We start from the raw sequence: 27470 nt of genomic DNA on the forward strand, positions 1-27470 counted from the left end.
AAGTATGTGTCAGTGATGAAGGAATACAGAACGGTGTAGGTGTAGATACATTTAGAGATTAGATAAAAGCTGGACGGAGAGTTAAGAGGAGGATTCAGAATAGCAGCTGTGGAAAATGTGCAAGGTAACTTCCTCTTTCATATTTTCCATCTCTCTTTAATGAGGCACGGTAATTTCCTTCAAATGGGTTGTGTATATCTTACTGACTCATTCATTTTTATAACCTTAGACAAAGAAATAAATTCAAGAGGATGAAGTCTGAAAGACCTCATTGTACAAGGTGGCTCTCTTCATGAATCTGGGCTTCCTTGGAGCCAAGTGGTTCATATGAGCATACCTTGGTCCTTACCAGAAGTCTCAGTAGTAGTCCCAGGAGAGCCTTGTCAGCCTGGCAATACGTCAAGGAGTATTTGGAGACCCTAGTGTAAGTTTTCTTTGTGGCAGCCAGGGAGAGCATACCATACTTCTAAGTATTTTATTAATTATACCCTGAATTTTAAAAGCGAATTCTCTTAGTTGTGAGGCCTATGACTAAAGAGATGTTATTTTTGTTTAATCTCCACCTGAAGCAGCAGACATCTTGTGAACATACGTGCAGAGGCAGGTACTGACAGTATCACCATGCACACTGCACCTCTGTTCTATTCACGTCTTTATGAGAACTGTGCTCTGTGGGATGGAATGTTCGTTTCTCTGTCAAATTACCACCCTATTAAGACATGCTGTTTTTGTTGTGACTCATCTGCAGTGCTTTTACTTTATCTTGGTCGTTTACCCTTGAATTTCTGCTAACAATGATGCTTATGCAGAATGCAGTGGCTTGTTTACTACTAGTGTAGTATTTCTGTGGCTAACTCAAGAATTTAAAATACTAATACTCAAATTTAATCACAGAGAAAGGTAGAGCATTTATGTTTTGGTAGATAGATAATCCATACACTTAATAGGTACTTTTAGTGTTAAACTGTGCAAGTCTTATTCCAGACACTGTGGAATCATGGTATAGTAAGACATGGTTCTTGCCCTTGAGATACTAACATCCAAATAGGAGAGATGACAGGTTCTTCTCTATATACGCCCACACACATGAACATATGTGCATATGGTTTTATGTGTGTGTGTATATGGTTTTATGTGTATGTATAAATATATATTTGTTGTTTTTGGTCATTGAGTCGCACCTTATAGCGACCCTATGTACAGCAGCTCTGAACCCTGCTCTATGTCGAGCCAATTTCATTTTCTCTGACACACCTCTCTCCATTATCCTAGTCACTGAGACAATCCATCTCATCTAAGGTCTTCCTCTCTTGCACTTTCCCTTCACCCTTCTAAGCATAATGTCCTTATCCAAGGACTCATCCCTCCAGAGCTTCAAAATCCTTGCCTCTCCAGCACTTACCTGTTTATTCTCTTAGCAGTCCATGGTATGTTCAATACTCTTCTCCAGCATCACAACTCAGAGGCATCAATTTTTCTATCATTCTTAGTCATTGTCCAGCTCTCTGATGCATAGCAAGAAATGTATAGTGATAGGTATAGGTATATAATATTTCATGTGTATATATATATGTAGAATTATATCTGTATATCATTGTATGTATACATAATTATATGTATATATAATTATATGTATATATCCCCAGTGGTAAGTGTGAATATAGTGAGAGTTCAGAAGAGAGTAAGTTTGCAAATTCTACAGTTTACTGAGATTCTTTCTTCCTATTTTTAGGTTTATGTGTCTTCTTGCATTTCTGTCGGTCTGGTTTAGTGTTGCTATGTCCTGTTCAGTTTGTGCCCACTGTGATCCTAGAAATACAGTGTAGCACAGTAGACATAGAGGGAAGCATTTTTTTGGAACTGTTATTATATACTTTGAAGTGACTACAACTCACAGCACCCCTGTGGACAGCAGACCTGAACCTTGCCCTATCCTGCACCATCCCTACCATCTCTGATATGCTCCAGGCCTTTGCTAAGAGTTTTCCTCTCTTTCTTTGATCCTCCAACTTGACCAGCATAATGCCTTTTTCCAAGGAGTGGCCTCTTCCTAAAAGATGCCCAAAGTATGTGACAGAGCTTCACCGTTCTTGCCTCTAAGGAGCACCTTATTTACACTTTCTCTATGGCAGGCTTGCTTTTCTTTAGCAGTTAATTAGATAGTCCATATTCTCTTGCCAACACTACATTTCTACAATTGGCATTGTAGATACTAGAGGACAGTTAAGATTCAAATTAAAGAAGGGTAAAGATTGAGGAAAAGTTAATGGAGATGGATGAAACAGGGAAGAGTGCAGATGGGCAACCAGGACATATCTGGATGTCAGCAAGGAGAAAAGATGGATGTAGGGAGGCCCAGGTCAGTCAGTGTTGCAAAAGGATTTTATTGTGGAGTTTATTGTCCTAAGCAGGGGAACCCATCCTTACAAGAGAAGTACCTCATATATCTTGAATGTTACCAAATTATTTTAATAGCTTCTCATAATCTCTTTAAAAAGCCAAAGTCCATACAGTGATTTTAAGAGTGTAAATTATCTTGTTCCTTACAGCCTCTCAGACTTAATCTCTTATTACTTCCCATTTTCCTTCATTCCTTGCTAATTTTAGAGCATGTCAACAAATTCCAACTTGTTGTCTCTCAACTTGCTGTTTAGTTTTATTTAGTTCTCTTTATGGCTGGCTACTTCAGACCTTTATTCAGATGAAACTCCCTTGGGTCTATCAAACTAATACTAAAATAAATCTCTCTCCTTCTCTTTATACCTGCTTGCTCTTTTTCTCCTTGGCACCTTTCACCATATTTTTCTCTCTCTCCCTCTCTGTGCCTCACTCTCTCCCTCCTTCCCTCCTGCTCTCTTCCTCCTCCCCACCCACGCTCCCTCCCCTTCCCTCACCTCTGTTCCCCCTTTCCCTCCCTCCCCTCTATCCTGTCTCCAAAACCATATTTTCCAGCTATCAGGTTTTTTTTTTGTTAGTTTGTTTCTGGCATTAGCATTCCAGTCACCAGTTATTAATACATCAGGTAGAAACTTTGATAATTAATCAGCTTTTGTGGTTGCTGAATACTTTTAAATAATGGTTATATTAATAAGTCTTCTTTGTATACATATGGAGAGGGAGGGAAATGTGCATCAGTGAATAAATGAAAACTCAAACTTTTTGTAAACTATCATTAAAACCACAATTTAAAAAGAAAGGGGGAAAATGATAGATTTTAAATGTCCTTTTTCTTTTCACCTCTTCAGTATAGAGTTGTCAATGAATGATACTGGCAAATGAGAAACAATCTCAGTGTTCAAAAAAGTCTGGTAGTCATGTTGAGACCATATTGCATGAGGTAAGGATAGAACGAAGATTAATCAGAAGGTGTTGATACTGTCACAGCAGAAATTATGGCTTCGTGGGTCGAGTTGGAGCAGCTGTCAGATTCTAGATAAGTGTTTAAATAAACAGGACTTTAAGTTGATGAGGTTAGGAGCAAAAGAGATGGATATGGGATGACTCAACTGTTTTGGTGGGAACAATAAAAAGATGTTACATTAGCTGAAATGAGAAAGGATGATAGAGATGCAGATGCTTAGAAGTTGGTTTCAGGAACACAGTTATGAAGATATTTTGAGATGACAGCTAGAGATATAAGGTGAAAGATAAATATACAAGCCTGGATTATAAAACTGACTGATAAGGTTTTTGTTGCTGTGTACCATCATGTATGAACTGACTCATGGCTGATAAATCACACGAGAGGAAATTGCCCATCTTTCTTCAGCAGAGCAGCTGGTAAACTTGAACTATGAACCTTTGCATTGGCAGCACAATTCCTTACCACTAAGCCCCCAGAGCTCCCTAATGACTGATCTAGAGAGATAAATTTGGGCATCGTTTACATATAGAGCATCAGTACAAACTCACCAAACTGGTGAGATTACCAAATGTAGAAAATGTAAAGGCCAAAAGTTTTGCTTAGTCACTCCTTGGATTCCTTCTAAGTATTTTTGAGTATTCCAAAGTTTAAAACCCGAGGAGAGGACCCATAAGAAGACCAAGAAGGAACAGCTAGAAAGGTGAGATGACAGTCACAAGTGGTATGTCGGGATTCAATTAGAGAAAGTGTTTACATAGAAGGAGTAACCACCCATGTCAAATGGGTGTTGACTGGGATGTAAACATTTAGACCACAAATTCCCAACACCTCACAGAAAAATACAACAAATATTCTGGCTTCATCCAGAACGTTGTCATTCTTTAACAGGTTGACTCGAAATAGACAGCTCTAGGTTTGGTGGTTGAATAGTGTCATCTCTCCTCCTTTCTAGTCCTTCTTTCTCACCATATTCCTTTTGATTTTCTTCATTTAAAATGTGGTCACTAAGAGGCCCACCCTTCATGTACTTCTATTACTGTGTTCAAAGGCATCAGGGAAGAAAAGTGTTACTAAGCAACCTACCCGCTAACAGCTTTATTTTGTTCTTTCCATCTTACTGGCACCAAGTGAGTCACATGGTGATTTCTGACTGCAGGGAAGGTTAAGGAAGACATTATTTGGCTTGTGAAAACTTTCACTGAGATGTGGAAAATTAAGATGGAAATTAGAAGTGATGATTGTTTAATAAAGCAAAAGCATTTAATGCAACAAGGATTGAGAGTGTGAAAGTGTGTGTGTGTGTGTGTACTTGTGTGTACTTGTGTGTGTGCTTTTAAGTTGTTTTGACATTGGGACTTATAAAAACTAAATCTGCTTATTGATTGAATTGATCCTTTCTTGGTTCTTAATCTGTTTTGTCTTAGTTATGTTTTGTTTGATTAAAGATCTGACCTTATTGGTCTTAACAATATTTATTATTTATTAGGTTAATTATAAAAATGAGTCCATATGTATAAAAACATACATACTATATAATGAACCCTGGTCACATAATGCCTAATATGTTGTACTGCTACGCTGAGGTGGGTAGTTCAAAACAATAAGGTACTCTTTGGCAGGAGTCGTTTCCTCCTGTAAATATTTGTAGCCTTAGAAACCCAATGCAGTGTTTGTTGCTGTGAGTTGCAATTGACTCAACAACAGTGAGTGAGCAACAGTATAAGTATATATATAATGAATGAAGAGAACATTTCTTGATCCTACTCCTTTTCCTCCACACCCCCTCTGCCATAGCCTCGAATAATCTTATAAAATCGTGATATGATCCTTCTCGAATTTTTAAATAGATAATTTTTTTCAGGGTTTTTTTAAACTGATATTTTAACGAAGGTTTACAGAAAACTTGGATTTCCATCCATTCATTGTTGCACAATTGGCTCCCTTCCCTGCCCCAGTCCACTTTGCTGTGCACCTCTTGTTCTGGATCATTGTCATGCAAATAATGCCTAATCAGAGATTTCTTTTAGATAATTCTTTCCCTCATTTTAAATAGATAAAACTTTTTAAAAACAGGGTGTTAATATTGTCTCCTCTTCTCTACTTCCCCCCGCCCTTTTTACCTAATGTATCTTTTTTTAATAGTTTTTGTTTTAGGGTACATCTGTTTTTCTTGTTGAACACTGTATCCTTGAACAAATTGTCTAAGTAAATTGCTAGGTTAATGAGGGATGCTTCAAATCCAGTGATTCTCTGTTATTGAATCAGGATGTCTGTATTATCTCTGCCAAATTTTTCCTTAGCAAAAGATGTTTATAGTTATAACATTAAAACAAATCTGTTGCTTATATGCAAGTCTATGTTCAATCACCAGCTTATAATAAACCAATTAAGTCAATAGTATCTGTTCAAATAGGCCTTAAATCTTTGTCTTTCATCTCCAGGATCCTCAAATGTCCTCATTGCATTTCTACTGTTTTTGCCAATCCCCCTGTAAGCGACCCTCCTAATTTCAGGCAGAATTTAAATCTGAACCCAGGTCCAGTACTTCTTCCCTTAACTGTGATACTTCCATTCTCCTCAGAATCTCACTCTTTCCCCACACAGCAGAAGTAGATGTGCCATGAACTAGTAGCTCAGTACCTGGGTTCTAGGCCTCACTATCACTGTTTAGAGGTATGTGGCCAATGTAAAGCATTTAACTATCAAAGTTGTTTTCTCATCTGTAAACTGGGTGTGATAGTTACAATTATCATAATATTATAATATATAAACTTATTTATTCGTAAGGATCCCTGGTTGTGTAGCATGCTACATGTTTAGCTGCTGATCAGGTTAGTGGCTTGAATCCATCATCTGCTCTGAGGCAGAAAGGTGAAGCACTCTGCTCCTTTAAAGATTTACAGCATCAAAAATCTGACAGAGGATTATATCATGAGCAGCCAAAGAACTATCACATCTGTCTTAGAAGAAAGGCGACTAGGTGCTCCTTAGAGCCAAGCGTGATGAAACGTAGTCACAGCTTCTTTGAGCATGTTATTAAGAAGGGTCAGTCCTTGGAAACAGATACCATGATTGGAAAAATTTGTTGTGGTTGCTTAGTGCCATCAGGATGAGTACAGTCCTCAGCAACCCTGTGAACAAGAGCTCTAAACCCTGTCCCATGCTGAGCCATCCCCACAATCTCTGATGGACTTGAGCCCATTGCTGAAGCCATTGTGTCAATCCATCTAGTAGAAAGGTGTTATTTCTTTGCCAGCCCTCCTCCTTTTCAAGCATAATGTTACTTTCTCCAAGAAATAGCCCCTCTGAGCAACAAGCCCAAAGTTTGTGAGATGAATTTTTAGCATCTTTGCCTCCAAGGCATATCTATTTGTTCTTTTGGCAGTCCATGGGATGTTCAACTCTCTCCTCCAACACCACAGCTCAGAGGCATTAATTCTTCTTCTGTCATCCTTATCCATTTTTCAGCTTTTAGATGGACAGCAAGTGATTGAAAAGATCATGGCCTGATTTAGGTGTACCTTATTCCTCAAACTGACATCATCACTCTTCAATAATTTGCAGGGATCCCTGGCTGCAGATTCTCCCAATGCAGTACATCTCCTGACCTTTTGACTGCTGGTACCTAGGATGTTAATTGTGGATTTAAGTCAGATGAAGTTGTTGACAGTTTCAATCTTCATCTATCATGTTATTGCCTATTGTTCCAGTGGTGAACATTTTTGTATTCTTGTTGAGATGTAATCTAGATTGGAGGCTCTATTCTTTGATCTCTGTAGAAAGTGCTCAAGTTCTCCTCACTTTCAGCAAACAAGGTTGTGTCATCTCCATGACGTAGGTTGTTGATGAGTTTTCTTTTGATCCTGATGCCACAATCTTCTTCATAGAGTCCAGCTTTTTGAATAATTTGCTCATTGTATAGATTGAATAGGCATGGAGAGAAGACACAACTCTGACACATACCTTTTTTCATTTTAAACCATATAGTGTTCCCATGTTCTGTTCACACAACAGCCTTTTGGTCTAGGTCTAGGCTTTAACATGAACACAGTTAAGTGTTCTGAGATTCTCATTCTTCTCAGTGTTAGCCATAATTTGTTATGATCCATACAATCAAGTACCATTGCACCATCAATAAAGCACAAACAGTCTTCTGGTATTCTTTGCTTCCAGCCAGAATCCATCTGACATTAGGAGTGATAGCCCTAATGCCACAGCTTCTTCTGAATCCTGCTTGAATGTCTAGCAGTTCTCCATCTATGTACTTTTCTAGCCACTTTTGAATGATCGTGTAGTATTTTGTTTGCATGTGATGTTAATAATTTTGTTCATTAGTTTCCACATTCTGTTGGGTCACCTTTCTTGTGAATGGGAACAAATAAGAGTCTCTTCCATTCAGTTGACCAGGCAGTTGTCCGCCAACAAATTTCTTGGCATAGACTGATGAGCAAGTCCAGGACTATATCTGTTAGTTGAAACATGTTAATTCGTATCCCTTATTTTTTATCAGTGCCTTCCCTGCAGCTTGAACTTCTTTCTTTGTTGCAATTGGTCCTTAATCATGTGATACTTCCTGAAATAGCTCAGTGTCAGCCAATTCTTTATGGTACAGGGATTCTGTGTATTCCCTCCATCTTCTTTTGACACTTCTTAGATCATTCAAGGTTTTACCTATCACATCTCTCAGTATCGCAACTTGAGGCTTGTATTTGTTTTTCTGGGTTTTTTTTTTAGCTTGAGAAATGCTGAACAAGTTCTTCTCTATTTTCCAATCCCAGCTCTCTATACATTCTGCTCCAATACTTTGTCTTCTCAAGCTGTCCTTTGAAATCCTCTGTTCTGCACTTTTACTTCAACATTCATTCCTTTTGTTTTAGCTTCTGAATGCTGTAGTGCAATTTTCAGAGCCTTCCGACATCCACTTGGATCTTTTCTTCTCTGTAACCATGTTGTGCTCTCTTCATGGATAATATCCTTGATGTCTTCTCACATCTCCTTTGATGTTTGATTATTGGTGTTCAGTGCTTCAAACCTGTTCTTAAGATACTTTTTAAATGCAGGTAAAATAGGCTGTAGATCATATTTTGGTTCTCCTGGACTTGTTCTCTTCTTCTTCAGTCTTAATTTGCATGTGAATATTGATGATCTATCTGTTCCATAAGCAGCACCTGGCCTGGATGTGCTTCTCCAACTATTCCTTCCACATATCCATGTATAAAGTCACCTTTTTTAAAATGAATGTTGTAAAACAAAAAGTTTATGAATGGTTAAATGAAAACCCATTATGATCTGTGAACTTTCAAACAAACAGAATATGAGAAATAAATCATAAAAGAAAGGCATATTATTGTTAGATTTAATAGATAAAATAAATACATTAACATCACCATTTTAAAAAAATATATGTGATGGATAAATCATTGGATGTATAGAATTTGATCATTCTATTTCCAAATCTCATTTTTTGTCACAAACTGTGTTCTCTCCAACTACCAATTTGTCTTCATTGCATCCAAGTCTTGCATTCCAGTCACAAACTATCATAAAAGCATCTTGATTGCATGTTTGGTCAACTTTAGACTGCAAAATTTGGAAAAATATTTCCTTTCCTCCTTGTCCATGTATTTGAGTAATAGTCATATTAACAGATCATCTTTGCATGCATATGGATAATATCCTGTCATTCACAACATTGTACTTCAGGATAGGGCTTGACAAAGTAGAAGATCATAAAAAGAGAGGAAAACTTGCAGTGAGGGGAACTGGCCCAGTTAGTGCAATAGTGGGTTTGAGTATGGTGGGGATTGTTCCAGAGGACCAGAAAGGGTAGAGTTTTGATCTGTCGCTTAGAGGGTGAGAGGTACTCTTGAGTCAGAGGCGACTGTACTGCACCAAACAACAACAGTAACAGCATGGATTAAAAAGAATAGCATTATCAAGAGATAATGGGACATTTTAGATTTGGCCATGTTTGGGAGATTATGAAAGGATAAAGGATAGGAGGATGGGATGGTAGGAGTCTGATACAAGTCATTAGGCAAAATAGAAGGACCTGAATAATGATTTTTAGGACTTGAATGGAGGGGAAAAAAATGAACTCTTTGAATGATGCTCAACAACAAATTAGAATGCTATGTGATTTGCTTACTTGACTGGAGCAGATTCACATTAGTATAAAAGTATTAGTACAGTGATAAGACTGGAAACAGAAGTAATATCTCAAGGTGTGTTACTTACATGTTAGATCTGGAGCTCTTTTGTCTCTGTTAAGGGAAATTTTAAATCACTGAGACATAGCATTGAGCATTCCTTTCCAAGGGGCTTTATTCATGATCCAGTTAGCAACAAATAACAGTATCATTTTCATCTAAGTTATTTTTCAAATCTCAAAGTCCTCAGGTATCTGGTATAACTAGCATTGAAAAATTATGCTAGAGGTGGTAATCTTGGAAAGTAAAATGTAATGCCAATATTATAAGCCTGGGGAAATGGAAAAAATTAATCTCTCATTAATAGTATTAGATGCTTTAGAAAGGTATCTGTTGTTGTTGTTAGGTGCCATCGAGCCGAGTATGACTCATAGTGACCCTATGAACAAAGGGTCTGAATCTAGTCCTGTCCTACACCATCCTCACACTTCCTGACACACAAAAGCCTATTGGCGGCAGATACCTTGTCAATCTACATGGTTGAGAGTCTTCTTCTCCTTTGCTGATCCTCCACTCTTCCCAGCATCATGTTCTCCTCCAAAGAATAGCTCTTCCTAGCAATATGTTCAAGTATGTGAGGTGAAACCTCATCATTTTTTTTCTCCAAAGAGCACGCCGGCTGTACACTCTAGCCAAGACATATCTATTTATTTTCTTGGCTGTCTAGGAGATGTTCAGTGCTCTTCTCTAACACCCCAGCTCCAAGGCATCAATTCTTTTTTTGTCATCCTTATTCATTGTCCAGGAATACTGAAAAGTAAGAGGGACTCTGGACTTAGAAACAATGGATAGGACTACAGATGAAAATTTATAAGTATATGTAAGTTGTATATAGAGTATTCTGTGCTGCCAAGTTGGAACCTACTCATAGCTGACCCTCTAGTAGGTTTTCAGAGGTTGTAAATCCCATAAGAGGAGATTCCCCATCTTCCTCCTGAGATGCAGCTGGCTGGTGGATTCAAACCTCCTTCCTTTGAGTTGGCAGCATAACTCCTTAACCACTGAACTTCAGAGCACTCTATAGAGTTAGTTGATATAAAGCAAATAATGTTTCAAAAGAAATAGGTGTGAAGAGGATTGAACTTGAGAATCTCTTTTATTTTGATAACAGGTATAAGCGTCAATGCTCACATTAGTGTTAAGTGAACTATTAGAATACTACAACTAGTTCTAAGTAATTTGAACTAAGGAAATGTTTTCAAAGTTTTCAGCTAATATAATTTCTATTTTAAAAGATACCAGAGAAAATCAAGTACACATATCTAATTGTTAAATAGAAATGCTTTTGCTACATAGTCCTCAGCTCAATGCCAGTGAGTCACAACTGACTCATAGCTGACCCTCCAGTGACTTTTTCAAAGGCTTTAAATCACACGGGAGGACATAGCCTATCTTTTGCCTATGGAAGTGCTGGCGATATCTAACCACCTAAGAGATTTGAACTTTAGTGGTGCAACTCCTTCTGGACTATGCTATTTGCTACAAAATTGTTGTTTTTGTTGTGTGCTGTCGACATACCTGCGACTCATAGTGACCCTATGTATAACAACCCTAAACCCTTCTCTGTCCTGTGCTAATCTTATTGTCTCAGACATACCTACCCCCATTACCCTAGTCACTGAATCAATCCATCTCATCAAGGGTCTTCCTCTTCTGTGCTTTCCCTCCGCTCTCCCAAGCATGACATCCCTCTCCAAGGACTGATCCCACCTAGCAACATGTCCAAAGTATGTCAGATGAAGCTTCAGAACCTTGCCTCCAAGGAGCAGCCTGGCTTCACCCTCTCTAGGACATACTTGTTTGTTCTCCTAGCAGTCTATTCAACACTCTTCTCCAGCATCACAGCTCAAAGGCATCTACTCTCCTATTTTCCCTCATCATTCTCCAGCTTTCTGATGCATAGCAAGGAATTGCAAAGATTTTGGCACACTTTAGTCTCCAGACTGACATCGTTGCTCTTCAGTACTTTGGAGAGGTCTCTAATGGCACACTTTCCCAGTGCAGTTCGTCTTTTAATTTCTTGGCTGCTGGTACCAAGAGTGTTGATTGTGGAGTCAAGCAAACTTAAGCTGTTAACCATCTCAATCTCTTCACCATCCATAATGATGCCACCAGTCGGCCTAGTGGTGAGAATCTTTGTTTTCTTGATGTTGAAGTTCAATCCATATTGAAAGCTGCAGTCCTTGACCTTCTGCAGCAAACTATTCAGATCCTCCTCAGATTCATCAAGCAGGGTTGTGTCATCTGTATAACGCAGATCGTTGATGAGTCTACCTCCAGGTTGATGAGTCTACCTCCAGTCCTCATGAGTGTGTGATTTGAGTGAAGACCAAACTATGGGAAGTCGATGGAGTTAATGAAAAAGAATACTGATGTTATAGCGCCACCTGGTGTTAAGTATTTTCAAGTTTTCCACATCAGATGCTATTGTTCTTCCTTACTGTTTTTAAATATTTGCCTATTTGGTTATTTTATTCTATGACCGATTCATGTTATTGATGAACTAACTTCTTGTTGCGATGAGTCAGCATCGACTCAGTGACATCTAACAGCAGTAACAGCTTTGAGGGGAGCTTTATTGTTGTGTTCAAGCTTTGCCAAAAGCCTCTGTCAGCCAGGGCTCTAAGACTTAAGAGTTATTTACTGCAGGTAACAGTGTTCCAGCCACCCTTTTCCTATTCCAGTTACCTCATCCTGCTTTTCTATCTCTAAGATACAAAAAAATAAAAAAAAAATAAACAGGCCTAAGAGAACCTTTGTTTTTCATCTCAATACTCACAACTCTGCATATTAGCATTTTGACTAAAATTGCTGTTGTTGGTATGTGCCATTGAGTTGCCTGTGATTCTATGTACAGCAGCCCCAGTCCCTGAGTCAGTCCATCTCATCAAGGGTCGTCTTCTCTTGCACTGTCCCTTAACTCCTCCAAGTGTGATGTCCCTCTCCAAAGACTGGTTCGTCCTTGCAGCATGCCCAAAGTATGTGGGATGAAGCTTCAGAGTCCTTGTCACCAAGCAGCAGCCTGGTTTCATCCTCTCTGGGATGAACCTGTTTGTTCTTTTTGCCCTCCATAGTATATTCAATACTCTTTCCAGCAGAAAGGCATCAGTGTTCCTTCTGTCATCCCTAGACATTGTCCAGCTCTCTGGTGCATAGCAAATAAATTGCAAAGACCATGGCCTGCATAAGATCCACCTTAGTCTCTAGAATGACTTCATTGCTCTTCAGTACCCTGGAGATGTCCCTGACAGGAGACTTTTTCTCAATGCAATTTGTCACTTACTTTCCTGCCTGTTGGTACCAAGGGTGTTGATTGTGGAGCCAGACAAGCTGAAGCTGTGAACAATGTCACTCTCTTCTCCATCTATCATGATGCTGGCAATTGGTCCAGGGTGAATCTTTGTTTTCTTTCTTTCTTTTTTTAATTTTTGTATTTATTTAATGAATCTGAGCAATAGTTATAATTTTTGGATATTTTTCATAACATTAAAATATTTCTAAGTTCTCGTTGTTGTTGTAGTTATATACTGTTGTGTCAGAACTGACTCATAGCTGACACTCCAGCAGGTTTTCAGAGGTTGTAAATCATACAAGAGGATATTGCCCGTCTATCTCCTTGGAGCAGCTGGTAAATTCAAACCCCATGTGCCCTTGGGATGGCAGTGCATCTTCTTCTTTTTTCTCTTTGTTTTCTTTTTTTTTCCTTATTATTGTTAAATTTTATTAGTTTTAATGAACATTTACAGAGATTTTGGGTTTTCATTCATTCATTGTTGCACTGTTTTCTCTACCCTCCTCCCCAGTTTGTTCTTTTTTCCCCCACCTTGAAAGTCTGTTTTAATTGTCCAATTGCCACAGTGCTTGTCAAAGCCAGTTCTGATTAATCTCCTTTGTCAGTGTGTCCTTTGCCATTCCCTATCACTCCTCCCTGAGAGAGACTTCACCCTGATTCATAAGGAAAGGGGATGGCGTATTCTCTTAGCTACTTCCTGCTGAAAAGGGACGCTGTGGGTTTCAGGCTGAAGATCTTCTCTCACTACTCTAAAGGGCCCCGTTGGCAGTAGGAAACACATAGACTATTATGGAGATTGATTTTGGAATTTAGATTCACTGTTATCAGTTGTGCTTAGCCGCACGTGTTCATATCCTTGAAGATGTATCATGGAAGTGTTGCAGCCTAGAAGACACAAATTTAACTAAAAAGTTAAAAGTACATGAGTCAAAAATTAAAAAGCAATAATATTCTGAGTAGAGGTTCTAATAGTGGCATAAATCAAGTTACAGAGGGAAGGTGGTTCTTACAATAAAAGGCCTATAGACTAGCACTTTGTCTATTATAGTGTAGAGGTTAGGAATTACAAGATGTAGAGGCTCAGCTATGTCATTTACTGTTCTTAAGTCCTGGAGCAAATTCCATCTACCTCTGGGTTGTTTTACGAATCTTTGTTTTCTTGATGTTGAGCTTCAATCTATATCGAAGGCTACAGTCCTTAACATATTGCAACAAAGTCTTTAGGTCCTCCTCAGTTTCAGCAAGCGGAATTATATGGTTCAAGATTATAGCCATAAAGTTTCAACTTCCAAAATGAATAACTGAATTTTTTTTTCTTTTTTAACCCAAGGAAAACCTTCATCCTTGAAAACCTCACCACCTTCTTGGGTGAATTTGCCTCGACCTCTTCCTCTTCCTAAATCCAGAACATCTCTGAAAAGCGCGAAGCTGCGGAGTGCAGGCAGCAGCTCCTCCATTGGCAGCAGCCACAGTGAGCTGAACGCTCACAGCCATAACTGTAAGTTGTTGCCAAGTCATGCTTTGGAGGCTGTTTTAAAAAGAGTTCTCCATAAATAATAAGTCATTTTATTCTGTAATTTAAGAGGAAATGTGCATAGTTTTCTGCCTTAGTCTTTCACAGAATGATTAGCAGGAAAAGAATGATTTTTTAAAATATTGCTTTTTTTGGATAAGTGTGTTATGAAACACTGAAATAATTATGTTTTGGAGTTTCCTAGTATATTTTTGCGTGAAAGACTATTTTAAAGATTTTTACTGTGATCTGAGTAAAGTTTGCAAAGCGTATTGGTTTTTTCATTTATGCATATTTTTGTAACATTAATTATAATACCTACTATGTCTAATTCCTGCACTCACACACCATGCTCCTTCTGTCAAGGAGAACTTCCCAAGACCCTGGGAGGAACCAGCCAGGAACAACATAGCCACTTCCTCTCCCAGCTGTCTTTGGGCTTAAGGCTGCCTCCTGGTTCAAACCCTAGACCCAGGCTGGCTAGCCTTGCTCCCGGGGACAGAGCAAACCTGCACGTAACAAACACATGCCTGGAAAAGCAGTCGACTCCAAAAACTTGCCACGATTTTCATCTGCAACCCTCGGCCAGGTTAAAATTGTTTTCCTGTCAAACATTCTACTAGGAGGTATAGCACTGGTCTGTGCGTTGCTGTACAGATGTAACTCGTGGTTGCTGTGATGCTGAAGATTGTGGTAATGGGTACCCATGGTGGACAGTGTTGGCTGGAGCTTCCTGACTAAGAAAGCAGGAGCGGCATCCACTTCTGAAATGGCTTGCCTCTGGAAACTCTATGTACGAACAGTGCTCAGGCTGTTCATTAATTGTGTCACTATGAGTGGTCTACAACTCGGCAGCACCAAACAACAACAACAACTATATCTAATCATCCACTTATTCAATATAGCCTTTTCCTTTACCTACCTTAGTGCATTGCATCTATTTTTTCCATTCACAGTTTTAGTATTTTTAAAATATACTTGCTCTTTTTTATTTTTTAAATTCTTGCTCTTTTTAATCTTTTTAAAATTAATTTTTACTCCCTTCTCTTTTCCTAAAGGACTCTTAAAGTGTATGATTTGAAATAATATTTCTTTGGCATAAATCATAACAATCTAGGACTTTCCAACTGAAAACCAGGAAAAAAACCAATTTTGTCAGTTTGGTAAGATACTATGTTTGTAACCATCTCCTTCTTAGGTGAACATCAAGTCTAATTCTAGGTTATTGGAATTCAAACTGAAAACCAAACCCACTGTCATCGAGTCACTTTCAACTCATGATGAACCTACATCTTTGAGTTTTAGAGTCAATCCTCGCAGGAGGAGATTGCCTAATCTTACCCCCAGCAGTGACTGATGGGTTCATATATTTTTCTTTTTGGTCAGCAGTGACCAATTTGTAATACACTACACCACACCACCAAGATCCTTTCCTTTGAACTCAGGAGAATATTTTTTCCATTAACATGATTTCTATTGTATTTATCTGGTGGTGGTAGGTGCTATAGATTCCATTATAGCAATTCTGGGAACAACAGGCTTGAACCTGTGAATAACAGATTTGAACCCTGTGCTATCCTATACCATCTTTTCACCTCCCACATACTTGAGCCTATTGCTACAGTCACTGTGTCAATCCATCTCATTGGGAGGTGTTCTTCTCTTTCGCTGATCCTCTGTCTTTCCAGGCATGATGTCCCTTTCCAAGGAATAGCCTCTTGTAGCAACATGCCCAAAGTATGAAAGATGAAGCTTCACTGTCTTTGCCTCCAAGGAGCTTCCTGGCTGCATGTTTTCCAAGACACATATATTTGTTCTTTTGGCAGCCCATGGAATATTCAGTACTCTTCTCCAGCACCACAACTCGAAAACATCAGTTCTTCTGTCATCTTTATTCATTGTCTGCTTTCAGATGCATAGCAAATGATTGAAAAGATGATGGCCTGAATCAGGCACATCTTAGTGTTCAAACTGACAAACTCCTCAGTATTATGAAGAGATCCCTGACAGTGAACTTGCACAGTGCAATAAGTCTCCCTGATCTCCTGACTGCTGGTATCAAGGGGGTATTGATTGTGTGTCCAAGTAAGATTAAATTATCAACAATTCAGTCCTTTCTCTATCATGATGTTGCTTATTGACCCATTTGTGAGGACCTTTGTATGCTTGGTGCTGAGACATAAACTTTATTAAAGGCTGTAGTCTTTGATCTTCTGCAGCAAGTGTTTCAAGTTTTTCATTTTTAGCCACCAAAGTTGTGTCATCTGTGTAACACAGGTTGATTATTCTTCTTCTGATCCTGATGTCATGTCCCTTTTCATAGAGTCCAGCTTCCTGAATAATTTGCTTATTGTAAAGATTGAATAGGTATGGAGAAAGGATATAAACTTGATGCACACCCTTCCTGATCTGAAGTCATGTGGTTGTTCTGTTTGGACAACAGCTTGTTGATAGACTTCGTATGAGCACAATTAAGTGTTCTGGGATTTGCGTTCTTTTCATTGTTAGCCATAAGATAAATAAATTAATTGAGCTGTCTCTTTCATTCAAATTATATATTTATATTCAGTACTTCTCCTATTTCTTAAATTTTCTCACAGAGTAAACCATGACTTAATCAAGTTAGGCAGTTTTGGAATGTCCGCAATATGAAAGGCACCACATTAGTACGAAGAAATGGAGAGGGTTAGGGGTTGTAATTTTCTTGTACTTAAATGTCATTGAGACAAAAGAAGATATTTATATGATATCTGCTGGAATATCAGATAAACCAAGATGTGGAGTTGTGGAATGTCAGAAGGAGGAGATCTCTCTAGTTTAAAAGAGATTAATTTAAAAAAAATATTTGTGTGAAAGCTTAGAATCAGAGAGTCATATTTTTCAACTGCTTCTGGTTATAGAGCCCTATTATGTGATGTGTTGCCATGATGTGTTGTCAGATCCATCTCTACTAATGAGAACCCACAAGTTGCTGTTGCTACTGTCTGCTGTTGGTATGGAGCTGATCCTCCAGTGCGTTTTCAAAGGCACTAAATTGCACGGGAAGAAATTGCCATCCTTCTCCCATGATGCATCTGTTGGATTCAACTGTGTGCCTTTGGGATTGCAACATATCTTACTACTAGGCCACCAGAGCTCCCACGAGTTGCTGTAGTGTACATGAAATAGCTCCTATGGATTGAATTGTTGTCGTTCTTACATGCCATTGAGTTGCTGGCGACTCATAGCGACCCTATGTATAACAGCTCTGAACCCTCCTGTATCGTGAGCCAGTCATATTGTCTATAACACACCTACTCCCGTTAACCCAGTCACTGAGTCAATCCATCTTATTAAGGGATTGAATTAGGTCTCCCAAAAAGTATTGCTGGAAACCATAGTCTCTATGCCTGTGGTTGTACTCCTATTTAGTTATGTGGTGTCTTAGTTATCTGAGTAAAGTAGGTAGGATTCATGTAGCGTTTTTCTTGAGTCATTGTCTTTTGAGACCTAAAAACAACTCAACAAGAGAAATAGAGATTTCTGGGCAAGAGAGACAGCAGGTCACATAAGATTGTCTAGGACAATCTCAGAGACAAATGCTTTTTTCCAGAGTTGCCAAAGGTAAATCTTCCCCTTATTGTTACTACCCTTAATTCAGACTTCTAGCCTCCTGTGAGAAAATAAATTTCTTTGTGTTAAAGACAATCACTTGTGATATTTCTATTATATTGACATTAGAAAATTGGGTTCCAAAACATGATAGGGGTGCTACTCTAACAAATCCCTAGAGTGTAGGAGTGATTTTGAAATTAGGTGGTGGGTAGAGACTGAGAGAGTTATAAGACACCCAATTCTAAAGCCTAGATTGCCATGGGAAGATTGTTGTTGGAATTATGGACATCACAGGCAGTTCTGGTGAGGACTCAGAAGTGATGAGAGCAATAGAGAAAGCCTCCCTCATCTTAAAGCCTGCGTATGACCCCAGCAACAAAACATTGGGTAAGTAAGTGTGGTTTTGGTTAGACATTAAAAGAGTATGACAGACATGTAACTGGACAGTGGAGGAGGGGCAATGCTTTTTATGAAGTGACAAAGAACTTGCCTAAATTATGTTCAAATATTGGTAAAAGATGGAACAATGAAATTGATATCTGGCTCAGGAGATTTCCAAGCCGGATCTTAAATGTGAATGTGGTTTCTTTTTTGCTACTTATGGCATGATGTTAGAAAAAAGAGATGGATTTTAAGATGAACTGTGCAGAATGAAGTCAGAGCTTCAAGATTTGGATAATTCTGTTTGCCAATGAAAAACATGTGACCTAGGATGCTTACCAAGGATGTGATTATACAATCTTGTGATGGGTGGATCTCACTACACAGCACAACACCCATCAGCTTAGCCTGAAAGGGACCAGAACAAACAAATGCTATCTTCCTCATTCTACAGGCAGGAGACAAGCCAAAGGAACTAAGTCTGTTAGCATTCAAGGAAAAACAAGAGCTGTCTCTGGGGCTGGCTGGAAATCAGTAGAGCTGTTGCAAGAAGTATAGGAAATAGCTTTCTTTGTCTCAAAAGGTCGGACTATGACCTGTGGTTTCTGTAAAGCTGGAATGGGACCTCTGGGATGTCAAAGAGTAGATCCTTGACCTCTTGGGCTGAGAAGTGTTATATTTTTAACAACTTGGTTCTGGATGCAAGGCTTCTATTTAGTTTAGAGGAAGGAGCTGCTGCCCTAATCTAATGAGGCTAGGTGACCATTCCCATGGGCCACTGGGACAGAATCTGCCAGAGCTAAAGGGTTAATAGATAAGGAGAATAGGACTTCAAAGCTGAGGCTCTTCCCAAAGCAAAAGGGTCTTCCTAGTGAACCTGGAAGACTGAGCCAAAGCCCAGGCTTGAGGCCCCCACCCAGAATCCAGAGAGCATTGCCTGTACCGAGTCTGGAAAGCAGGCCATTGCATAGATGGTCTTAGAAAAGAGAAGTTTCTTTTCTGTCCTAGAAAACTTATATAAATTGTCCTGCTGGATTTTCAAATAAGTGGTACCTGTTCCATTTCTATCCCCACAATTTCCACCATGTGTAGTAGAAATTAATTCCTTGTGTGTATTACACCACTGTACTTTGGAAGCAGATAACGTGCTCCGGATTTCACAGATTCATTGATGAAGAGGAATTTTGCCCCAGATTGGAATACTCCTAAAACCTCATTCATATTTTATTCATATTCAGTAGATGAAATTTTGGATTTAGGATTGATATGAGACATTTGAGATGACATAATGAGGTGAATGTGTTTTTCATGTGCCAAAGACGTGAATTTGGGGGCCAAAAGGAGAAGAGAATAAATTATTGATCTAATTATGTCTTCCCAAATTAAGTGTTATAAATCCTGACCTTTATGCCTGTGGTTATAATCCTATTTGTGAATAAATTGTCTAAGTTATATGAATGAATAAGATTTGTGTAGGCTGTAACTGGAGTCAGGTTCTTTGACATGAGAGATTAAACAAGCAAGAGAAACAGAGATAAGGAAGAGAGATGCCAAGTCACATGAAAATTGTCCAGGAGCAGAAGCTGAAGAGACAAGTACTTCCTCTAGAGTCTAAAGAGAAAGGCTGGACTCTGAATTTGGACATCTGGACCCCTGAACCGTGAGAACATTAATTTCTGCTTGTGAAAGCCAGCCACTTAGGCATTTCTGATCTAGCAGTGGCGGATAGCTCAGACATGCTGTTGTCCCGCGCTTTCTTCTGACAGCCTGACAGCCATGTTGACTTGGCCACTGTTTCAGTGCTGTGTCTGACACTCCTGAGGAGGTTGTAAAATGCTTTTGTCTGTTCCTTTTTGTCTGTTCACAAAGGGGTTTACCGTGCACCCTCAGAGCCTGTCTAGTGGTGATGTGTCCCTGGTGCAGATTAAGCCTTCAAATCAGTGAGTTTCTTTCTTAGTTTGATTTGCTAGCTGGTTTAATCTGTTCTGAGTAGTGCCTTGGAGCTTACAGATTTCCCCCCCTCCCATTCTAATTCACTAAGAGCAAGCATGAGGGATATGAGAGTGAACATGGCTGCAGTTTTTCCTGCCTGAGCTTGCTCTGATCCTTTTAAATGACTGTACCAGGAGGATTTCGCAGCTGTACAGAAACTGATATTTCTTCAAAAATTTTCATCAATTCTACACTCACCCCACCGGCTGGTTCAGAGAAGCACTATGATGCTACCTTGTTGACACTGCTGGTCGTGGGATCCTACAGCCTTTGTATAATTCCTTTGTTAGCCACGTTTACGGGGAAAAGAAGTAGGTCGCTGGTTTCTTTTCTTTGTCAGCATGTTTGAAGTGTTAATTAGTAAATATTTTTAGCATCTTTTTATTACTAGTTTTCTAACTTGTAATGAATGTTCATTTTACTGTTTAGAAATATATTTTCCATTTTAAAGATGTGAGTGCTTCTGAATAGAACTAATTTTATTGTGTATTTTTCTTATTTGGGGGGTGCCTACTAGATCTAATTCGGCAGAATTGTTAATCTTCTTGGCACATGAATTTATCCTATAATCAAATACTATTTGATGGTTTAATTTCTGATCAGTCTCATGTAGTTTTTGTGGATGTTGCTGATAGTTGAGTGTAGAAAACCATGCTCTCCTAGAATTAGAGTAAAACCTCAAATCTTTGATTATTTTACTCTCAGTTTTATATATATTTATAAACAAATAAATAATCTCACATGTGTACTTTTAAAAGACTACCTTAAACATGAAAAAATGTTTTGAACCTATGTTCCTGTAGCTAATAATTCTGTCAGGGAATTATTTTCTCTTTTAGAGTGCTGCCTTCTTGCTTTGTCTGTTCCCTTCTTTGTGATGTGGTGGTGTTGGTGGTAAGGACTCTGTGATAGCAAAATGCTGTCTCTGTAAAATCAGCTTCTGTTTCTCTATACCTTTAGGTCCTATAGAAATGGCATTACCAGGTTTTAAAATGATTGAAGCAAAGTGTGAAACAATTTCTGTTGGGGAATTTTTTTGCAGGTTCAGTGTGTGTCTTCTTTAAAGCATAAAAATTTAGAAGGTGCTATTTATTTCACTTTGGAGGTTAGCAGGAAGCATTGCACAGCTATTTCTAGATCATATGTGCTCCTTGGTAGAGTGGGGACATTTTTAGCATTTTCAAACTTGTATCTAGAGGATTAAAATTATTATTGCAATTAAATAAAAAGAAACACTACACTCTAATTCTTACAGAAGGTGCATGTTTAGAGATCTTGAGATCAATTTCAGTTTTGTCCCATTAGCTGGAAGCAAAAGTTAAAGACTTCCTATTCCTTTCACCTTTGGCTGCAAACTCATGTTTATTTCTGAGAGACAGATGGTGTGAGGAAATGTAAGGCAATGTATTTGGACTCTCTTGGAAATGAGAGAACAAGATTCCTAAAAAACCCTCACTGCTGTCAAGTCAATTCTAATTCATGGTGACCCAATATGTCATGGAGTAAGACTGATCTATAGGATTTTTTTGGCTGTAATCTTTATGAGATCACTGGGTCTTTCATGTATGGCACTGGGAGGTGAGTTCAAAACACCAACCTTTAAAGCTACTGGCTGAGTGTACACTGTTTGTGTCACCCAGGGCCCAGGGGTTTCAGTCACCCAGTGACCCAAGTATGCTAACTGATGACAGTGGCGCGTTGCCTTCTCTGTGGCCAGCCCTGGCTGACGCGATACGATACACAGACAAAAGGCACTCAATTTGGACTCTTCCGCGTTTCCCCACTAAACTGATTGATTTTCACTTCCTTTAGCTTCAGTGTTCTCATCTGATGAGGGAGAGAACAAGACTAGATCATCTCTCACACTTTTCCATAGCAAATGGTAAAGATTACTTTCTCCACTGACAGCCCAATAGTTAGAAGATGTTTTGAGTGAAGATATGAGGTGGTGGGCTTTGTTTTACTCTGCTTTTTCCCCAGTGCGTGTAGAAAATGGGAGTGGTCCCACCTACCAGCCCTGGTCTGTTGACAGGAATCACCTGGAGTACAATCCTGACGATTTCTTTGGCTGCTTCTGGGTTTACAGAGAAAACTTTGTTTGGTGGGTGATGTCTGCTATAGGTGAGAAAGGGAGTCGGTGCTTAATGTTTGGCACTTCTGAATGGGCATAAGGCAATATAATTATGCAGAATGATATTTCTGAATTGTTTTATTTTAAAAATATGTAATAAAATCATTACTAATTCAGTATTTTTAAATTTTTTTTAGTGTGTGTGTGTGTGTACACACATACTGTCAAATCAGATCTGACTGGTACAGGAGGAGATTGACCTTCCTTCTCCAGCAGAGCATCTGGTGAACTCAAGGTTGATCCATGTTACATAGCATCTATCAGGAGTTTCTTTCTCTCTACAAACATACACCATAATTTACTGACTAATTTTCCTTTTTTAGTTCAAAAGCTTAGGCTCCATAGGGATTTGATTTTAAGCCAGATGGACAGATGATCTGGCACAGTGGGGAGTGTGAAAGCGATTCACAAAAACCCAGGAAGCTGTGAGCATATGGTGGGTTCTGTGTGTATATACATATTTTCATAAACAAAACAAAAAACTAACTTTAACTGGATGCTAATTTGCACGTAAAATCTGAGGAACGAGAAGCTCATCTTTAACAGGAGCATAATTCCTTCTGCTGAAGCCTTGCTGAGAAGTTCTCATTTTCCTTTAAACATATACTCATGGATGTTAGCTCCCTTTCTCATGTCTGTTCCTCCCCTACACACCCCTATTAACTTGCTACTAGACCATCCTACACAAACACACACACACACACACACACACACACACACATGTCCACATCATACATTGCTGCTATTATGTGCTGTCAAGTCAAGTAAGACTCCTGGGGACCCTGTGAACGTGTGTCTGAATCTTGCCCTTTCTGTGCATTCCTCATCATCTCTGATACTTGAGCCCATTGTTAGAGTCACCATATCAATACTTTTTATTGATTTCTTACACTGACCCTCCACCTTGCCAAATGTGATGTTATTCTTTGAGAACTGGCTCTCCCTAACATGTCCAAAGTATATGATACGAAGCTTTTCCCTTCATGCCTCCAGGAATCACCCTGGTTGCTCATGCCTGTAGACACACTCCACACACACACACACACACACACACACACACACTCACACGCGCTTGTGCATCTGTAGGCACACCCCACACACAGACCTATAGACACATCCTACACACACCTAGAGACACACCCTCACACATGGCCACACCCTACACATGCTTATACACACCCCACATACTACACAAAACCAGCTTTTCCTTTCATCTGCCCTCATCCTCATTTTATCCACATTTTAGCCATAGGAAAATACTTTGTTCATGGAATCTGTTATTCTAGCAAAAATTACAAAGCTGGTACCAAAGAAAACAGCAAAATGGGGAAAATATTTAACCTGCTTGTAATAATTGGCTATAGTCCTGACAGACTAATGCAGTGTGGTTGCTTCTCCCAGGAGCACTGTGTTGGGGAGAATTTTGTGGATGCTTCTGGCCTCATGGTACAGAGTGCCGTCATCAGAGAGTGAAAGCTCCGAGAGCACACATTCTGTCCAGTTTCTATACCAGGTGCTTAAATACGGAGTTCTGGTAACATCCATATAAAATTGTACTTCTTATCCAAGGGTATTGCCTCTGCCTGTTCAAATCTACCTGTGACTCCATGTGACTTGCAGCCTCTGAAAACAAACTGCATGGTCAGCTATGAGTTAGTTCCAACTTGATGGCAATGAGTATTGTACATAATGGTTCTCATGACGTGTATGGCTTAGCACTGTACTAACTGGTAGCGTTGGCATTGGAGGTTTAAAGCCACTGGAGTCTCCACAGGAGAAGACAAGCAATCTCCTCCTGTAAAGATTAACAACCATTGAAACCTGATGGAGTTAGAACCAGCTCAGTGGCAGTAGATTGGGATTTATTGGGATATGTTTTTGTGTTGTACCAAGGGTACCTGTTGGTACAGTTTATTTATTTTCACTTCACTGAACGTTTACACATCATACTAGTTTTTCATATTATCATTCATAGACATTGTTTTATAGCATTAATTAACATTTCATTACCCTTTGCTTTAACTGCTCACCTAAACATTAGTGGTTCAAACTCAACCAGCAGCTCCACAGAGGAAAGGCCTAGTGATCTGCTCTTGTAAGATTCAGACTCAAAACTAAAATTATCACCATAGTGTCTGAATCAAATCGTAGCAACCCTCCACTGGTTTTCTGAGGCTGTAAATGGCACAAGAGGTATTTGCCCAACTTTCTCTTGAAGACCGGGGAGGATTTGAACTGCCAGAGAACTGAGGCCTTGGGGGTAGCAGTGCAGCTGCCTTCTCTAAGATTATGGCCACAGAATCCCTCTGGGACAGTTCTACTCTGTATCACATAGCCTGCCTTGAATCAGAATTGACTTGATGGCAATGAGGTTTTGTTCTTTTTTTAATAGCAACTGCTATTGCTGCTGTGTACAGTTGAGTCAGAACTGACTCATAGCTGAACTTCCAAAGGGTTTTCAGAGGCTGTAAAACATGTAGGAAGAGATTGCCCATTTTTTTCCTGTCAAGCAGCAGCTGGTGGATTCAAACCATATACCTTTGGATTGGCAACTCCTTACCACTGGGCCACTGGAGCTTGCACTAAACCACTAGAGCTTATTGTACTAGGGTGAAATGATTCATCACTTTCGTCAGGATTAGAATTCTAACACTGTGAATACCATTCCCTTGCTTCAAACTATTTTGCATCTCTGACTACATTGAGTTGTTGCAATGAAGAATTTATTATTTAGATATAGTAACTTTGAAATGTAGAGAATTTTTTAATTATCAATTTACTCACTGGCCAGTATGATGATGATGATGTTAAGTGCTGTCTAGTCGTAGGCGACTCATAATGACCCTATGAACGAAAGTCCTTGACCCTTGCATGATTTTCTTGCTTTCTCCAGGTTCATAGGGTTTCTGGAGGCAAGCTATTTACGGAAGTGGATGCCACTCCTACTTCTAAGCTTGTATTAACAGGGGAGCCCAAAACACTGTCCGCCATGGGTAACCATTATTGCACCTGACACATCGGTTCAGCTTCACAGCAACCGCAAGCTGCCTCTGTACACACCAGGACTATACAACCTACAAGAATGTTTGACCAAAAACAATTAAGAATTGACCCGAGGGCCATGGATTAAAGTCACCCACCTTTGGCCAGTATGTTAGGAAATGAAAAAAAAAAGGTTAGGAGAAATTTTAGGGTAGCACAAGTATGAAAAGGATTTCATATCTCCTAGGAAAGACTTGAAAGTCTTTCAAGGCATGCTTTAAATACATTGCTAGAAAGCAATGACTCAACCTAGAATGTAGAGTACAAAGATTTTAGAGAAAGATGTGTAATTGTTAGTCTGTAGCTCAGCACAGCTTATCCTCACCGGTGGTAACGTGGGCTGAGTTGAGGTGGGAAGTGTGTGTAAAAAGAGAGTGTATAAATATCATGCACAAAGTGTTTCCAGAATGTGCCTTGGAGGTGAGGATAGTAAGACTTTATTTTACGTACTTTAGGCACATTCTCAGGAAGAGGCAGTCCCTGGACAAAGGTTGAAAAAAGTTGAGAGTCAATGAAAAAGAGGAAGACTTTCAGAGACAAATTTACACAGAAGCTAAAAGGGCAATGGTGTTTGTAAGGACAGTGTAGGACCAGGCAGAGTTTCATTCTGTTGTTTGTAGGGTTCTGTGAGCTGGTACTAAGTCAGTAGCCTAATAATAATAAAATATACCCATATATAATATATATGTAGATCTCCATATATAAGTATATGCTCTAGGTATAGGTACTTGACATTTGTTGTTGAAATACCTAGATTTTTTGACTCCTCTTTGTCACTAATTTGATGGACTTGTGTTGTCCTGAGTCCAAGGACTGGTGCCGGGCAGAGAGGCAGTTTCCAGGACAACACTTCCTGTTATGTGGATGGTGGGGCTCTTGGGACAGGAGCATTGTGCCTTGTGAGAAATGTCTTGCTTTAGTGGGAAATCCTTTTACTGAAGTCTGTGAACTGAAGGTCTTTGTGTCTAAAACTTAGAAAAGAATAAATTTAGATGCATACCGCTTTATGTATTAGGTCTCTAGTTAGACTCATTTTAATGTTTTAAAAATCTGCTTTGGTAATTTGCTGCTGAATATAATGAAACGCCACTTCAAGAAAAGTCAAATTGAAATTTGGATTTTACGCTTACAAGCTGTGTTTATTAAGACTCTGATAACATAATTTATTTTTTATTTTGTAAAATTTAAAATGCAGGTTAAAACCCAAGATGTATTTTACATGTAAATGTGAAAAAATAATGCCTTTTAATACCATTCTATGATTTTAAAATCATGAATCAGTTTCTTATATACCCTTAAGAAACCTCAACTTTACACTTAATTTTATATTTTTGTTGTTATGTGCCGTCGAGTCACTTGCGACTCATAGCGACCCTATGTACAACAGCCCTAAACTCTGCTCCGTCCCGTGCCAATTGCACTGTCTCTGACACTCCCATCCCAATTATCCCAGTCACTGAATCAATACACCTCATAGAGGGCCTTCCTCTCCTGCGCTGTCCCTCCACCCTCCCAAGCATGATGTCCTTCTCCAAGGACTTGTCTCTCCTCACAACATGTCCAAAGTATGTTAGATGGAGCCTCAGAATCCTTGCCTCCAAGGAGCCACCCGGTTTAACCCTTTCCAGGACAAATCTGTTTGTTTTCCTAGCAGTCCATGGTATTCTCAATACTCTTCTCCAGCACCACAGCTCAAAGGCATCAATTCTCCTTCTATCCTCCCTGGTCATTGTCCAACTCTCTGAAGCATAACAAGTGATTGTGAAGACCATGGCCTGTATCAGACTCACCTTTAGTCTCCAGAGAAACACCATTGCTCTTCAGTCGTAAATAATTTTATTACTACCCTTACCATTAGTATGCTTTTGATTCCTGGAAAAGGAACTCACTAGGTTCTAGGAAAGGGTAGAATTTGAAAGAAGCATAAGGAATTGGTAGATGCAGTGGTGACT

General features: G+C 39.2%; 1 protein-coding gene across 1 annotated transcript in view; it reads left to right on the forward strand.

Annotated features, from left to right (window-relative positions):
- Window positions 1–27470, forward strand: part of MTUS1 (microtubule associated tumor suppressor 1) — a 161428-nt gene that overhangs the window by 15382 nt on the left and 118576 nt on the right. The window contains exon 3 of the mRNA XM_006893565.1: window positions 14196–14363. Coding sequence (XP_006893627.1) covers window positions 14196–14363 — 168 coding nt within the window. The remainder of the gene's footprint in view (window positions 1–14195; window positions 14364–27470) is intronic.

The sequence above is a fragment of the Elephantulus edwardii genome, unplaced genomic scaffold (genome assembly GCF_000299155.1).
Source record: "Elephantulus edwardii isolate Elephantulus edwardi_28Jun2011 unplaced genomic scaffold, EleEdw1.0 scaffold00128, whole genome shotgun sequence".
Lineage (NCBI taxonomy): Eukaryota > Metazoa > Chordata > Mammalia > Macroscelidea > Macroscelididae > Elephantulus > Elephantulus edwardii.